General features: G+C 38.8%; 2 protein-coding genes across 3 annotated transcripts; both read right to left on the bottom strand.

Annotated features, from left to right (window-relative positions):
* Positions 1 to 2,064: 2,064 nt before the first annotated feature.
* Positions 2,065 to 4,460, bottom strand: LOC133866602 (uncharacterized membrane protein At1g75140). The gene has a single exon (XM_062303179.1). The coding sequence runs from the start codon at positions 4,212 to 4,214 to the stop codon at positions 2,253 to 2,255; it is 1,962 nt and encodes a 653-aa protein (XP_062159163.1). The 5' UTR covers positions 4,215 to 4,460; the 3' UTR covers positions 2,065 to 2,252.
* Positions 4,461 to 9,959: 5,499 nt separating this feature from the next.
* On the bottom strand, positions 9,960 to 15,089 carry LOC133866705 (uncharacterized). 2 transcript variants are annotated; one of them, XM_062303323.1, is made up of 11 exons: positions 14,154 to 15,089; positions 14,025 to 14,079; positions 13,813 to 13,912; positions 13,456 to 13,717; positions 12,627 to 12,680; positions 12,382 to 12,521; positions 11,472 to 12,036; positions 11,167 to 11,278; positions 10,999 to 11,048; positions 10,432 to 10,575; positions 9,960 to 10,276 (listed from the first exon to the last, which is right to left on the bottom strand). In XM_062303323.1, the coding sequence occupies exons 1-11, from the start codon at positions 14,940 to 14,942 to the stop codon at positions 10,034 to 10,036; spliced, it is 2,514 nt and encodes an 837-aa protein (XP_062159307.1). In that variant the 5' UTR covers positions 14,943 to 15,089; the 3' UTR covers positions 9,960 to 10,033. The 2 variants fall into 2 exon arrangements, with proteins under 2 accessions (XP_062159307.1, XP_062159306.1); XM_062303322.1 differs by having other exon boundaries at positions 9,965 to 10,282; positions 14,154 to 15,086.
* Between the last annotated feature and the right edge of the window lie 790 nt (positions 15,090 to 15,879).

Genomic DNA, 15,879 nt, shown 5'->3' with positions numbered 1-15,879 from the left:
TTAAACCAAGAAACATTAAATTGGGCTGGGTCGACACCTAAGTAATGTAGTTTCCCTTTTTTGTCTTTTTTTTAAAAAAAAACTAGTGAAATGGGCCATGCCCATTTTGGTTTTTTAAGATTCAACCCTACCCGATACTTCTTATTTGCATTTCAATATCACTGTCATCAACAGCCGAACACACAAAACACACTTTCACAAACACACAGTGTCACACAGCCATGGCCATTACCACTGCAGCCCGTCGCTGAAGGCTATCGCACACTCGTCTTCCAGCGGTAGTATAGCCACCGCCTGCCACGAGTTCTCCCCTTCCTTTTTCTTTTTTGTTTTTATTTTATAAACACAGCACCACCATTTTGTTTCACAGTTAAAATACACAGAAACTTGTAAACCACGAGAACAATAACAATGGCTCTGATACCAATGTTAGAAATAGAATTGTCATGCACAGCAGAATAGAGCATACCTTATATGCACTGCAATCAAATATTGTCCCACGTGATTTTTCAATAAGTCTCTTCTTCTTGGCGGTGGAATACACTACCAAAACGTAATGGAGTAATATTCACTATATCCACGGTCTAGATGCACAGGAAATATTTAAAATCTGATTTTTTTCTTTCAGAAAAACAAAAACTTCTCAACCCATTTACTAGGAGACTATTTATAGAGAACAGTTTGTGGCAGTTTGGAGTAGTTATACTATAGGAAAAAAATAACTGAAAATCAGTTATTTTTTTTTTTTTTACACTAGCCAGGCGTTGTATTGCCTGGCTTGAATCTTGAGGGGCGTGCTCATGTGGACGCCCCTTCATATTCAACACTACACATCCATCCATCCACTTTCTTTTCAGTTTCTATGGCCTTGGGAGAGAAGCCAAAAACTCCCTGAATCTGTCCCACTTCATATGAGGTCTCCTCACCCCTTTATTGTTTTTACGTTTACTGTCTCCACACATCAGATTTTTCTGGTTCTTCCCACCTCCTCCACCGAGTCCTTTGTAATTTTTGAAAAGGTGTTATGATTGAAATTTTCAGATCTAGAACTGCGCCCTTCCATTCACTATTACAAGACACGCACCTCATCAACAGGCTCATCAGTGTCCCCGACTTCCACCGATGGTCTCCGTTCTCTCCACCACTGCCTGCACGCCAGCGCATGGCTCCCACGCACTAGAGAGTTTTTTGGCCTCAACAATGCGTGGCGACCATTCAAAATCCCTCTACCTCCCTCTGCTATGGCCCTCGGCGGTTTCGGACGATTCCAATGATTCCTATTGCTGAGAGGCCTCCCCTTGGCGGCGCGTGGATCTCACGCGTCTACAGGGATGGCTCCCACTCCACCGCTTGCAACCAACTTTCTGATGTTTATCTTATTATTTTTGTCTTTACTTATGTTTTTCTGGGCTTATTTGTTCATTCTTCATGTTCATCTCTGTCACAGTGTTGGAGTCCCTTGGGCCCTTTACACACACCCAACCACCTTAACTGGTGGCCCAGATTCTTGACATCCGTGTCATGAATCTTTAGGCCCGCATTTTCATAATCATTGCATCTACGTACTTTCATTCATAGTTTTACTTTAGGTTGCCCAGGCCTTGTTTTGTTGTTGTTTTTTTTTTTTTTTCCCTTATAATTCCTTCATGTACCTAAAAAACAAAAAAATTATTTGTTACACAAGTATACCACAATGAGTAATTTAATTGTCACTTCTTAAACCTAATAGAGTTATTTGTCCAAGCTTTCTTTAAAATTGAAGGGACTAATTTTATAATTTTTCCCAAAAAAAAAATGCAGAACGGTAAGAGTCCGTGCTCAATAAAAATTACAAACTCAAGAATCTTGAAACATCATCATCAAATCACGTGAGATGGAGGCAACCATTTCCATTTGATGATTATATATATATATAAAAGAAGAAGAAGAAGAAAGGAAAATTTTGGGAGAATCTTATCCGTCTCTATGTACTAACTATTTTTTTTTTTTCTTTTCTTGTACTAACTATTTCTTTTTTCTTCTTTTTTTCTATCTTTCTACAATACAGAAAACTGGGGGACTTAAAAAAAAAAAAATGCTTTAAGCTTTCCTCATTATTTCCTCATGCAACTAGAAGTTACAAAGTTACAAGTTACAGACATTGGCAGTTCAATTTCAAATAGGCCACAGTCCCAAACGAACTGTCTAAAGGATAAAATCTGAAAGAACTCTCAGACTCCTGAAGTAAAAGTTCATGCAATTGATTCAACAAGTCAATTGCTATCCTCTACAACTTGATTGCTTGCAAATAGACTCTCTCTTCTTTTTGGAAAACCGGAAGATTCTAAAGTTGAACCCCTAAATTTTAACTCTGAAGATGGTCTGAAATTTGGATCAACAGAAGCTGGTCTCGGGTTATGATCTGCAGAACTCGGCCTAAAGGAACTGGTTGCTCCACCAGGATAATGCGGGGGAGAGGCATACCTTCTTGGACCTCTGAGAGCACCACCTCTAGAAGAGTCTCCAAAAGATCTGTCCCCGGAAGCAGTTCCTAATGGAGCTCCAGTCATAGCCGATGTGGAGCTATAAGGATCATCTGGCCCCCATGAAGTAAGTGCTTCCTTCTTCTTGGCAAAGAATTGCCAAGCGACGAATAGAAAAAGTATAAAGAACAACACAGGGCTGGTCCATAGCATCGCATTAGATTCCCCTTTAAATACTGGAAGGTTAGAGCGATACATTCCCACATACCCACTTCCAAGCCCAAGAACAATAAGCTTTTCACGGTCACTGGCTACTAAGGGTATCGCCCTTCTCCTCCCGGCATCCACGTCCATTGTCTGATAACTTAGGAAAGATGATCTGATATCATCCAGACCAGCAGAGAAAACAAGCCGAGGTGCACCGATCCTAACATAATGCTGAGATGAAACGTTGAACACAAAAACCTTCTCCTCGCTAACAATAAGCAAATACCCCTTAATTGACTGAAAAGCAAGGGGCTCATCCATGTCAAACTTCCTCTTCGATCTAACCCGGCATTTGAAGTTCATTATATCCCCCAGGAGCATTACATGTATTAAATCACCCTCTGCTGTAAATCCATATGCTTTAGACCGCTCCATGGCATCGAAAACATAATTCTGAGCGAGGGAACGGTTCAGCCCTTCACACTCAGACTCCTTAACTTTCATGCTCCTCAAATCCAATGACCCTGCACCAGCCTCCGTCAGAAACAATAGCCGCTGCTTAAAGAACGCAAGCGGCCTGCTCGTTGGCATAGCTGAACCATAGAGAGTCCCATTTTCTGTTAATACCCTAATCTTTCCACGACCATCAACAGACAAAATGTACCTCGTCCTCCCAACATGATGCACTTCCAAGATATCTATTGGCAACGAAACATCTTCCCTGCTATCAGCAGGCACAAACTTACCTACATTTTCCATAAAAAGCAAAGAACTCCACTCCTCTCCATTCGACGACCCCTCCCAAACCCGATTCATCAAGACTGCACCATTGCGATGCCCCGTCACCAGAACACTCTCATTCTTATAAATCGACATGTACGAAAGCATGGCCGTAATTGGCGACTCGGACAATGTATAGAACTCAACCAAAACATCCCCATTTCTCAAAAACACATAAATCCTCCCTCTCTCGTCCCCGACCGTGACGTACTTACTAAGCCCCTCATAATCCCGAAACGGCAACACATTAATACACGTCGCCTCTGAATCCAATTTCACAGCCGACACAAACTGAAACCGCTCCGACCAGAAGGGACTATACTTCGTTACCGAAACCGCCCCCCCTTTGTCTCCCACTGGGGTCTTACCCACAAAACCCTCTTCCCCATAATCTTCGGCTAATCTTTCACCAACGTGATCTCCTCGAAGAATCTTATCCTTTTCTTTATGGTACTTCTCATTCGTAGTAATTGGCACCTTCGGAGACTCCGATAATTTTGATTCTAACCTAGTAACTATTTCACTAAGGCTTCTCACTAAGTCTTCCAGTTTATGAAACAAAACTTGTTCTTCATTGAATTTACTAGTAACTTCAGTTTCGGGTTCACTGTATAGATCGCGGTCGTGCTCGTGCTCGTGCTCGTGCTCGTGTTCGTGTTGGATTGGGACAGAGTTAGAGCTTACCAATAACCTAGAAACAGAAGCTAGAGTGAAAACCAAAAACAGTGTGTAAAAGAACTTGCCTTTGTTGGGATTATTCGCCATTGGAAGGAGCTTAGAGGGGGTTGTGATTCAGTGTTTCGTCATTGTAGCGCACGCGTGAATTGCGGGTCCTTTTGGGCGTGGATCTGAAAATCAAAAGAAATTAGCTGAAATCCAGATGTTAGATTTGAGGAATCTGTGGCTGGAATATTATTGGATTTTGAAGAGGAAGCTGTGGTGTAAGGTATTGACCTTTGGTCAGAACGGTCTGAGTTAGGGCAAGGAATATCGATTTTTAAGCCGAAAATAAAACACTATTAAGGTACTAGGCAGAGATGTCCGGTGAAATTGAAGGAAATGGTTTGGTCAGGTCAGGCTTAACTCTGATTTACTTATAGGCCTATAATAGTGTGACACGTAGAGGAGTATTAGAAGACATTTTTGTTTCGGCTGCCACTTTGAGTGTTTGACCTTCCAAAATTAAGTGACTTATCAAATTTTTTTATAAGAATAATGGTTTTTTTACAATTTTTACATAATTTTTGTACAATTTTAATTACTTTTTTTTTTTTTTTTTTTTTAATGATCAACCATTAGATTTGTTTTTTTACATATGGGCTCTAAATACTCTCAATAATTGATCTTAAAAAAAAAGGTTTTAGAATTGTATAAAAGTTGTGTAATAATTATGCAAGAAACATTACTTTAATTTTAAAACGATATCAATTTTAGGTGACAGTAATTTTTATAATTTTTTAAAAATGAAGATTTCATTAATAAACTAGAAATTTTTGCTAAGCAAGGATTACATTTTCAATAAAGAGACATGCTAGATATTTCAAAAAAAAAAATTCAAAAGTTAGTTGTCAAATAATGTGTCACAATCTCATGGAATTATGACACATTTTTCAAAATGATAGATCACATGAGATTGTGGCACATTTCTCAAAATGATAGATCACATGAGATTGTGACACATCATTTGAAAATGGGTAATTTAGCCGGACAGTAAGTAGCATTATTTGCTTAACGTCTAATATGGTGAACAGAGAAAGGATGCAACCTCTTGAGCCAAGTCTGGGTATCCTCAAACAAGTGTACAAAAGTGCTCTCGCGTAGGCTTGACAATTTTTGACATGACCCGCAAACCCGACACGAACATGACACGAAAAAATCGAGTTTGGGTTTATTGCTATCGAGTTCGGGACATAATTGGGTCGACCCAATTATAATAATGTTTGGTGGGTCAACCCGCGGGTTGACCCGCTAACACGATTATAACCCGGTTAACCAAAAAAAAAAAAAAAACAAGGAAACTTCAAGAAATAAGAGAACCTAGCTGTACTTTCATTTTCACTCTGTCTTTCAGTTTCTTTAACTCTTTCAGTCCGAAATCCGAATCAGTCATTCACGATTCACCCGTCGTTCACGCACCGGTGCAGCCACGCCCACTACAGCGACGACGCCTCATAGAGTCACACACAGCCACAACGCCTCACAATCACAGTCTCACCTAGCTTCAGCGGTTCAGCTAGTCAGCCCTTCAGGCCCTTCACAGTTCAGTGACTTCGATTCACAATTTATTGATTTTGGGTTCAAATTGTCGTGGGTTGTTCTTTGCGATTTTCGATTGTTAGTTCAATCCGATTTTCGGATTGAAGTTATCCCCATTGTTTATTTGACGTTGTTGATTTTGGGTTCAAATTGTTGTGAGTTGTAACTGTGATTTAAGGTGGTTGGTCGTTTGTTGTGGGTTGAGAATGGGTGGAGAAATTTTTTGGGTTTTTTCTTCTTATTTTCAGTTGGGGAACCAAATGGGTTGAAGCCTTGAAGGGATTTTTTTTTTCGCCGTAATCTGCGACTGCTGGATCGGTTCTCAGATCCAACTGTCCAAGGCCAGTTGAACTTACTCTACCTCGTGTCCTCCGTCCTCGTGGCCTGTGGTGTGAGGTTGTGCCAGTGAGCACGCGTAAGCAAAACGTGTTCAACGGGTTCGTGTCGTGTAACCCGGTTCTTACCGGGCCGTGTTCGGGTTATATGTTATGACCCGATTAATAATCGGGTCAGGTTCGTGTTGGACCCGATTGTGTTATCAGGTCAGTCGGGTCAACACGAACCCAACCCGCCGACCCGATTGCCAAGCCTACTCTCACATGGACCATCCTTCTTAAAATTACCCCTCACAAGGATGATTCGGACATGACGTACCTTCCTTGCCAATTGATAATAAAACGCACCCTTTTCTACCGTTTTGTGCGCACCGATCCAGGGCACTTTTCTCCTCTTCCGGAGAGAGAAAGCCATCGCCACTTTTTGGCTTTTGCCCCATCGCGAGGTAAAATACTGTTTGGCCCATTATTTATTTATTTTTATTGAGATTTCTTTTCTTCTATTCAATAAGAAAAAGAGAAAGGAAAAAAAAAAAACAAATACAATAAAATAAAAAAACAAAGGCGAAGGAGCCATTCTTTTTTCTTCTTGTGGACGTCCAGATTTTGACAATAAGGCTAAAAACAAAAAAAAAAAAAAACAAAACAAAACAAAAAAGATTCTTTTTAAGATAGTTTTTTATTTTTATTTTTTTATTATTTTAAGTTTGTTGGCCTTTGACAATAGAGGTGATTTGGCACCTTCATTTCACTCATTCTAGGTAGAAAATAAATAAATAAATAACATAATCTTTTTTATTCTTAGTCTTATTGTCAATGCCTAATACATGGGATCTCAATAGTACAGACACTAATTCAAAAAAAAAAAAAAAGTATAGACACCATGAAAATAAAACCATATGAAAATAAATTTGAAGGTTAAATACATTTTTAGCCCATATACTTTGTGTTTTAGTCCATTATCTTCAATCTATTTTTAGTCCACCGTTTATCGTTTTACTTTTTTTTTTGTCTATATTCTATTAAAAAAGTTAATGGATTGTGCCACGTGTTCAGGTCATCAAATAAAATAAATAGGATACTGGCACATGTTCATTTTCGTTACGCCAACATATTGCCATCACATAAAATAAATAAGACACTTGCACAAGTTCATTTTCATCATGTCAACATATCACTTAAAAATAAATAAATAAAAGGGTTAAATATACTTCTGGTCTTTAAGTTTTATAAACTTTATTTTTTAGTATCTGAGTTTCAATTCGCATGATAGATAGTCCTTCCATTTTGGGAAAAAATCAAATTAATACCTCAATCAAGTTTTCGGTTCAAAAACTAATGACCCTGCCAGGTGTCAACCCATGTGGGTTGATACGTGTTTTAGCATAAAAAAAAAATAAAAAAAAATCTTCAAAAATAAATTAAAAACTTCAAAAAATATTAAAAACTTCAAAAAAAATTGAAAAAAAAAAGAAGAAAAAAAGAGAGGAGTGGCTAAGCACCCCTTGGCCACCATGGAGTGGCATCTTGACTGGTCTAGAGTGGCCGAACCGCCCCTATGACCCATGAGGGTGGTTCGGCCACCCCCAATAACCAAAACCTATCAAAAAAAAATTGAGAGTTTGCACATGAGGGTGGTCGAACCACCCCCAGGGGCCACGGGAAGCCGGCCAAACCCATCAAAAAAAAAATTGAGGGTTTGCCCATGGAGGTGGCTGAATCACTCCCAAGGGGCAAAACGCTTGACCTTTTTTTTCTTTTTCTTTTTCTTTTTTTTCCTACCATGAGGTGGTTTGGCCACTCTAGATCGGTCAAGAGGGTGGCTCCCTTGGCCAAAATGGGGGCCCCTTTTCTTTTTCTTTTTTTCAATTTTTTTAAAATTTTAAATTAATTTTTAAAGTTTTTTTATTTTTTTATTTTTTTATTTTTATATTAAAACACATGTCAACCCCCTGTGGAATGTTAGTTTTTTGACGGAAAATTTGACTGAGGTATTAATTTGGTCTTTTCCCAAAACGGAAGCACTATCTGTGATGCAAATTGAAACTCAGGTACTAAAATATAAAGTTTTCAAAACTCAAAAACCATAAGTGTATTTAACCCTAAATAAAATGATGGTGGTCGTTGAGAGTCACAAGGAAGGGTACCCTATCCCCACAACCTAATGTTGACCATCTTTTTTTTGAAGTGATATACGGACGATGCAAGAATAGATGTGTATTGAACAGTGATTGGTGCACAACAGTTATGCAATAATATTTTCCCATGTGTATTGGTCTTACGCCACAGCTTGAACATGTCGAAACATAATCCATTAAATTTTTTAATAGAATATAACAAAAAATGCTAGGGGTACTTAAACTTTTACAAAGAGAGTTTTACTAACTGATGTGACGTCTTATACAAATACAAAAATACCCTTCATCAACCCTAAGAAAAATGGGCTAGATCCTCTTCCCCGTCATCGAATCTAGATCTAGCTAGTGACCCCATTCCCCGGCCAAAACGGCCGATTGGACGAAATCTAGCCGGATCCCGGCCGAATGAAAGATATTTGGCCGTTCCCCAGATAGAACGGTCGGATCCCGGCCTGCTAGACGAAATCTAGCCGTTCCCGGCCAGAACAGTTGGATCCCAGCCGAATGGACGGGATCTAGCTGTTCCCCAGACAGAACGGCCAAATCCCGGCCGGATGGACGGGATCTGGCCGTTCCCTGGACAAAACGACCAGATCCCGACCGGCTGCCCGGGATGGCCAGGATCTGGCCCTTCCCCGACCAAACCGGCCTAATTCCTGCCTATTTGGCTAGGGAACAAGTCGCCAAGGTGAGTGGTCGAGGGTTTCCGACAATGTGCTGTGTTTCTGGCGTGTTGTATTCACTAGGAGATGGAATGGACATTTTTGTCTTTATGTACTAAAATATTTTTTAACTCATTTTACTATTAAACTGATGTGGAGCCACATATGAGGTTCCACATCAGTTAGTAAAACTTTCTTTGTAAAAATTTAAGTATACCTAGCATTTATTGAATATAACGATAAACGGTCAAAGCATAGCAGAACAAGTTTTTTGCACTTTTGAAAACACATGGACCATTTGATAAAAATACAAAAGCACATTAACCAAAGATGTATTTAAACCCTAAATTTTATTGTTATACCATCACCTTGATGGCACTTGTTCATTAACACAAGCACACAGCATGTCGTTAAGCAAAGATCACTCACATAGGACCATCTAAATGCAATCTAATGACCTAGATTACCAGCTATATAAAGGGTAACCAACTAGGGGCGGGCATCGGTTCGGTAAATGGTTAAATCGGTTAATTCGATCGATTAACCGACTTTTGTCGAAATGCAGTCGGTAAATTTATTTCAGTTAAGTCGATTAAGCGGTTAATAGGCAGTCGGTTAAGCGGTTAATAGACGGTCTGTTAAGTCAGTAAAGCAGTTACTAAACGATCGGTTAAGTCGGTAAAGCAGTTGGTTAAGTCAGTAATGCAGTTAATAGGCGATCGGTTAAATTGGTTTACATAGGTAACGAAACAACGTCGTTTTAATTTTTTTAAACATTAAAAAAAAAAAAAAAAAAAAAAAAGATCAAACATTTAATTCTTACTAAAACGACCGTCGTTTCATTTTATGTCGATTTGGTTAATCGGTCAGAATAAAAGGTAGTTTAGTTCCGTTCAGTCACCGAACCGGCTTTCAAAACAAAATTTTATACCGACTACCGAACCAAAAATTAGTCGGTAGGCGGTCAATAGCGGTTCAGTTCGGTTTGGTAAGCGGTTGGTAGGCGAATAATTTGCCCACCCCTATAACCAATGCTTCTGAAATAAGCTTAAAACCTTTTGGTCCCTACATTTTCCTTATTTTTTCAATTATGAATTTCATATAAATCAAGCAAACATCAAATAGATGTACAAAAGATATGATAGACGAATGAACTGAAGCCAAACAATAATAAAACATTATTATTATATACATTAGGCTCTTCCTTCTGTCTTCATCGGCTTCTTTGCCAATTTGAATGCAGCAAATACAGATTCAGTTTCGAGAACCATATTATCCCGAGTGCGATGCTCAGATTGCAGGGAAGATTGCCTTAATATGTCAAACAGTGAGGTACCTGACTTCAATGCAGCCACGGATTGTGTGTTCTGGGTACTAGCTTTAATTTGAGAGTTACTGAACTTTGCTGAAGCAGGCCTTGTTGGTCGATTTTCTCTCTGAATCTATGCATGTTGGTTCAAACCAAATTAGCATTGGTAAAAAGAATGATATATTTTAGCGTTCAAGCATCAAGAAATAAAACTTATAAAATGAAGAGAACAATAAATATTGGATATACTTCAGCCTTGTTGTGCTCCCAGTTAGAGCTTACCGCATCTGAAGAATCCTCTGATATTGAGATTGCACTCCTGCTATTGCTCTCATCTCGACCAAAGATAAAAGAACGACCTGTGCTTGAAGCATGCCTTTGGGATGATGGTAGAGAATGAGTTGACCCCCAACCAAGGAAAGAAGACTGCAATATTTACAAATGTAATAGTTGTAGTTAATTTACTTTGTTCCATATCACTGATCTACCATTGGTTCGTGTACATGCATGCGTATAATAAAACTGAAAGAAAATGCGAAAATGAGGACTGGATTCCCTGTCTGCAAAAGATGCTCAAGAATTACTTGAGTGAAGGTGCATGTTAAAACAGGGAAGGGAGACAAGAATCAGTCACCACCATGATGGAAAGAAAACAATATGCGCATTATCTGGCACAACATGAGGGTGGGATCTAGCACAAGATTGTGTTATTTGTTGTTTCACATCAACATACTGAGTTTTAGTTTTGGATACTCTATGTCGCGTAACCTGAATAATCAATTGAAGTAAAATAGCCGTCTAAACAATTATGCAATGCGAATTCAACGTCCTAACTGCAAACTAGTTTACCTTGGACAATATGTTTTTCTTTCCTCCAGTGAATGGCATATCAAAAAGGGCTGCAAAAAATAAAAATAGCAATAACAATAAGATGATAAGCATAACAAAAAGGATTCAGAAGCCTGGAGACGTATACCTAAACCCTACAAATTGAGTAAAATATACAGCAGATCTTACAAGGTGTTTTGCCTTTCTTAGTGTCGGGGGCAGTATTCAGCTTCTTTATAAGACCAAAAACTGCTCTGGAACTCTCATCCTCTGCTGGTGACAAGAGCGTAGCTTGCTCCTCCTGTTTCATATCATAAACTTCAGCTACCATCTTGTGAACAGAATTATTCAATATTCAGAACAAATAGAAAAAATATTAAAGTTATACAAAACCTATGGACTGAAATCATTTTTAGATGAGTTAGCATAACATTCCGACAAAGCATTAGAAAATAAACCATGTATCTGGAAATCATAAGCTGCTACAAACTTACAGATTTCTCAAACAGGCACTGCTTAGATAGCCTCTTTTCTGTTTCCTCATCATCAGATGATAAGTATACATCATCCTTATCCGTAAACATTTGAGGAATCATTTGCTTTACTTTTCTCAAATTCATTCGTGCAACGTTTGTTGGGATTAAATCTTCTGAAGCTTCATCACCAAAATCTTCTTTGTCTTCTTCACCTTCCTCATCTTCTTCGTCTTCAAGCAAAGTTGTGTCATTCAATTTTGAACCACAATTCAATTTCTGCAAAAGATTTTCTGTTCCAGCCGCATCCTGATGCTCAAGCCACTTCTGATGGAGTTGATTACGCTTTTCATTATCAATTGGCTTTTCTTCATATTCAGTTGCTATCATATCATTAAGTTCCTGAAAATCATCATTTTCGTCCTCTTCTTCATTATCTCCGAAACGAAACATGTCATTATCACTATCATCTTCAACCTCAGCTTCATCATCAACAAAAGCTTTAACTGGATCGCCATCTGGAGATGAAGACAATCCATGTGGATGGGGATCAACGCTCTCCTTGTTATTGTCCTCTTCATCAGAACTACAAAATACAGAAGTCAACTTTACATTTTAGAACAAATGGAGGGTGCAGATAATTGAGAACGGGGGTATGGTATATCTCAAATTTAAGAGCCAACAATAGTATGGAAAGCACATATAAAAATATAAAAACATAAACTCTTTTGTGGTGAAGATGATGATTCAGATGATGAGAACAGGAATTAATTAAGATAGATGTAGATAATCAGAGCAAAAGCCTAGTTTGCAAAGACAGATATCCTAGCGAGTCACGAGGTGTAATGAATGAATAATTAATCAGATCACAATGGTTAATGATATTGCCCCCATGACACCGCAAAAGAAAGAAAAATCTTCAAACACTTACACATCATCAAGAGGAGCCGAATCAAGCTTTAAATTCATTGCAAGTATGGATGGAGCCAGAACTTCTTCCAAGGGGCTGTTGGGTGTCTCACTAGGTAGCTCATCCGAAGAGTCACCTGTTAGGGAATCAGATAACAGCTCCTACAACATGCAACAGACAAGTAATTTTTTCATTATATTCAATCCACCAATAGAGTAATGATGCCTTTCAAACAGAAGACGAGAAACACCAAAAAAGAAAAGTACCTGAGTATCTTCAATTGGGATTCGAAATGCTTGCCTGGACTTCTCGTCCACATCCTGCAAGATTGAGGCAATACATCATATGGTAAGTCCATCTCAACATGATGCAAGCACCAATCTTGTACAAATTTGTAGACTATGATAATAAAACTCAACTAAGCCTTTGTCCCAACTAATTGGGGTCAGCACTTTCAAAAAAAAAAAAAAAAACTAATTGGGGTCAGCATTTGGCAATATGAATCCCTTTTCACCATACACCCTAGAAAAAAAAAAAATCTTTAGGTCTTGGGCCCCAGCAAACTGACATTCTAAAAATTACGAGGAAATTCTAACTTCTTTGAAGAACTGACATTGATGGCAATTAAAATAACATAAGACTTGGAGGGCTGAAAGTGATAACCAAAATGTTGTGCGATTATAAACATAAAGTTTTATTTCCAGCGTCTGATTATTCCCATTGAGCCTCACACAAGAAGCAGGCATTGCTTGCTTTCTCACCTGATCACATCAACATGTATACTGCTCAATATTAATACAGACGAGTACCAATTTACAAACTTCCAATAATTTTCCAATCTATGTATTAATAAAAAAAAGTTCATATATAAGTGATTCTTCGCCAAAACTGCATTCCAAATATCCAACAACACCCTCACAAACCAGATTCATGGATGCATCGAATGTTCTACTTGTTGAAGTAAGCTAAAATTTATGACATTTACAAAAACCATAAATGCAGGCAAGTTCATATCATTTGAAACTAGTGCACCATTGCCCTCTTCATTCCGTGACAATCAAATTCATCAAGAATTTGTCCAGTCTTTTAACTCACCATTTGGGACGGTATACTTTCACGGCTGGAGTGATCTTTAATGTGATTAGATTCATCCTTACATGACTCATCTGAATTACTCTTCGTGTTAGCAGGAACTTCAATTGCCTCTTCACTCACCGATTTCGCAATCCCATTATTTCCCCTCTCATCACCATTAGTGCCACCTGCACCACAATCCACTACAACCTCCATTGCAAAGCCATCATCGTCATCGTCATCATCATCATCAACTAAAGACTTGGTCTTTATAGCAACAGATCTGCAACCCGCAAAGAATGCATAAATACATTAACCAATTTATATATACCAAGACTAATTCCACAAAAAGATATAACCAGAATTAAAACCACTCACTTTTTTGAAAGCTCAAGCTTTCTTTTACGAATCTTCTCCAAGACTGAAGATATCGGCTTTTGAACAAGCGGTACAGGTTTAAACGACACGTCTCTAGTTTCTGGGGACAACAAACACGCAGTCTAAAACTAAATTAAAAAAATTAATCACTACACAAAACGAGTTCAATAAAATAAATGGTCTTGGAATTAAGCCATTAATACAAATTGTACCTCGCAAGAGCCTCTGAGATTCGGCACGGACTTGCATTAGATTATCTCTTCTTTCCTATAAGATTGTAGCAGCTATGAATTAGAAGAAGAAAAGCGATTCATTAGTAGAGTACTTAGAGAGTAGATTACCTTCTGAGTGATTCTCTTAGCGGTGGCAGTCTCCTGGGCATTAACACTCTTAGCAACCCTCTTGTTCCTCTTCTTCTTCTTGTTTTCTCTCTTCTCATCAATCTCAACCGGACTACGTCGTTTCTTCTCTGGTTCCTCCACCCTCAGAACCCCAATTCCCTCCCCCATCTCAGCCCTCAGATCTTCACCTTCTCCGTCAAATTCTTCAGCCACAGAATCAAACTCCAAGGCCCTCTTGGCCACAGAACCGTCTTCATCACCGCCCAAACCATCATAGCCACCAGAATCTTGGCGATTAACACCCTCAACTCTAATGCTCTTTTTCTTCTTCTTCTTCTTGTTTTCACTGTTCTCATCAATCTCAACCGGGCTACGTTGTTTCTTCTCTGGTTCCTCCACCCTCAGATCCCCAATCCCCTCCCCCATCTCAGCCCTCCCATCCTCGCCTTCTCCGTCAAATTCGTCAGCCACAGAATCAAACTCCAAGGCCCTCTTGGCCCTAGAACTGTCTTCTTCACCGCCCAAACCATCAAAACCACCAGAATCCAAGGCCCTCTTGGCCCTAGGCGGCGGCGACTCGTTCAATTCCGGGGAATCTCGGCCTTTCGATTCATCAGAGTCTACGGCATCGGATTTGGAGAAATCCACCGGAGGCGACGATGGATTAAGGGTAGGAATATCGCTGGAAACTCGAACTGCTTTCTTCAAGCGCTTCAGCTTTGGTTCAGGGACTGCAGGAGAGGGTTCCTCCGTGGGTGAGAATAGCTGAAGCTCGTCGTCGCTCTCCATCTCTGGCCGTGACAATCTCACTGAAATCGACGGAGAACGACTTGTCGTTAGGGTTTTTTGAGGGACTGAAACATTGAAGACTGATCGAATCCAATTTGTAATTTTCTAATCTACGAGAAATGAAAGAGCTTTTAGGCGGCAAAAGTTTCAAAATTTTTGTAAACGGCGCGATGTCTTGGTTTTGGATTAGTATCGAACCGCCAAATTTACAGGCTTCTTTGGAGGTTCTAGCTGGGCCGTTGCACCAATTGATTAGCGACTGTTATTAAAACATGGGCCGAGCTCAGGTGGGAGCAGAGTTGCTCGCTGTAGTAGATCGACGCCTGTTGGGTGGCAGATAAATCATAAAATCGTTTTTAAAATAAAAAATAAAAAAATAAAAAAAGTTAAAAAACGAATGTCGAATTCAAAATGCCATGCTATTATTACCTTGCCTAATAGTCATATTTCATAAGGCAGTCTTCTTTTTTTCTCTCGAGTATAAAACTCATTGGTGAGCATGAAGAAATGGCAGACGTTTGGTAATTTATTTCACTAAAATGGTTTGGCCACTCTCAATTTAACAGTCGGTGGTTGAACCACTCTTAGGGCTTGTTTGATAGAATACAGAACAGAACAGCATAGTACTGTTAATGTTCATGCATTTTTTATTTTTTTCATTTTTTTATACTTTCCACCATCGATCAACATCAAAACATTCCCATTTTTTTTACTTTTTATATCACATCAATAATTTTTTATTATTATTCAAATAAAAAAATTCACTACAATACAAAACATTTTCACTTTTTTATACAAATTCTTTTTATTTTATATCATCTCATCACTTTTTACTAATTTTAAAATTAACAACTTACTACTATGTTCTATACATGTCTTTGCCAAACAAGCCCTTAAATTCCAATGGCCGCTCATATGGTTTGCATGCGGTACAAGC

Source organism: Alnus glutinosa, chromosome 4, assembly GCF_958979055.1.
Source record: "Alnus glutinosa chromosome 4, dhAlnGlut1.1, whole genome shotgun sequence".
Classification (NCBI taxonomy): domain Eukaryota; kingdom Viridiplantae; phylum Streptophyta; class Magnoliopsida; order Fagales; family Betulaceae; genus Alnus; species Alnus glutinosa.
The sequence above is the reverse complement of the archived record's forward strand: the minus strand, read 5'-3'. Positions and strand labels throughout refer to the sequence as shown.

Coding starts and splice junctions, on each gene's coding strand:
- LOC133866602 (XM_062303179.1), bottom strand. CDS start 4,214: ATGGCGAATAATCCCAACAAAGGCAAGTTCTTTTACACACTGTTTTTG.
- LOC133866705 (XM_062303322.1), bottom strand. CDS start 14,942: ATGGAGAGCGACGACGAGCTTCAGCTATTCTCACCCACGGAGGAACCC. Junction 12,522..12,626: donor TCCCAATTGAAGATACTCAG/GTACTTTTCTTT, acceptor TGCATGTTGTAG/GAGCTGTTATCTGATTCCCT. Junction 11,279..11,471: donor AGTGCCTGTTTGAGAAATCT/GTAAGTTTGTAG, acceptor GATATGAAACAG/GAGGAGCAAGCTACGCTCTT.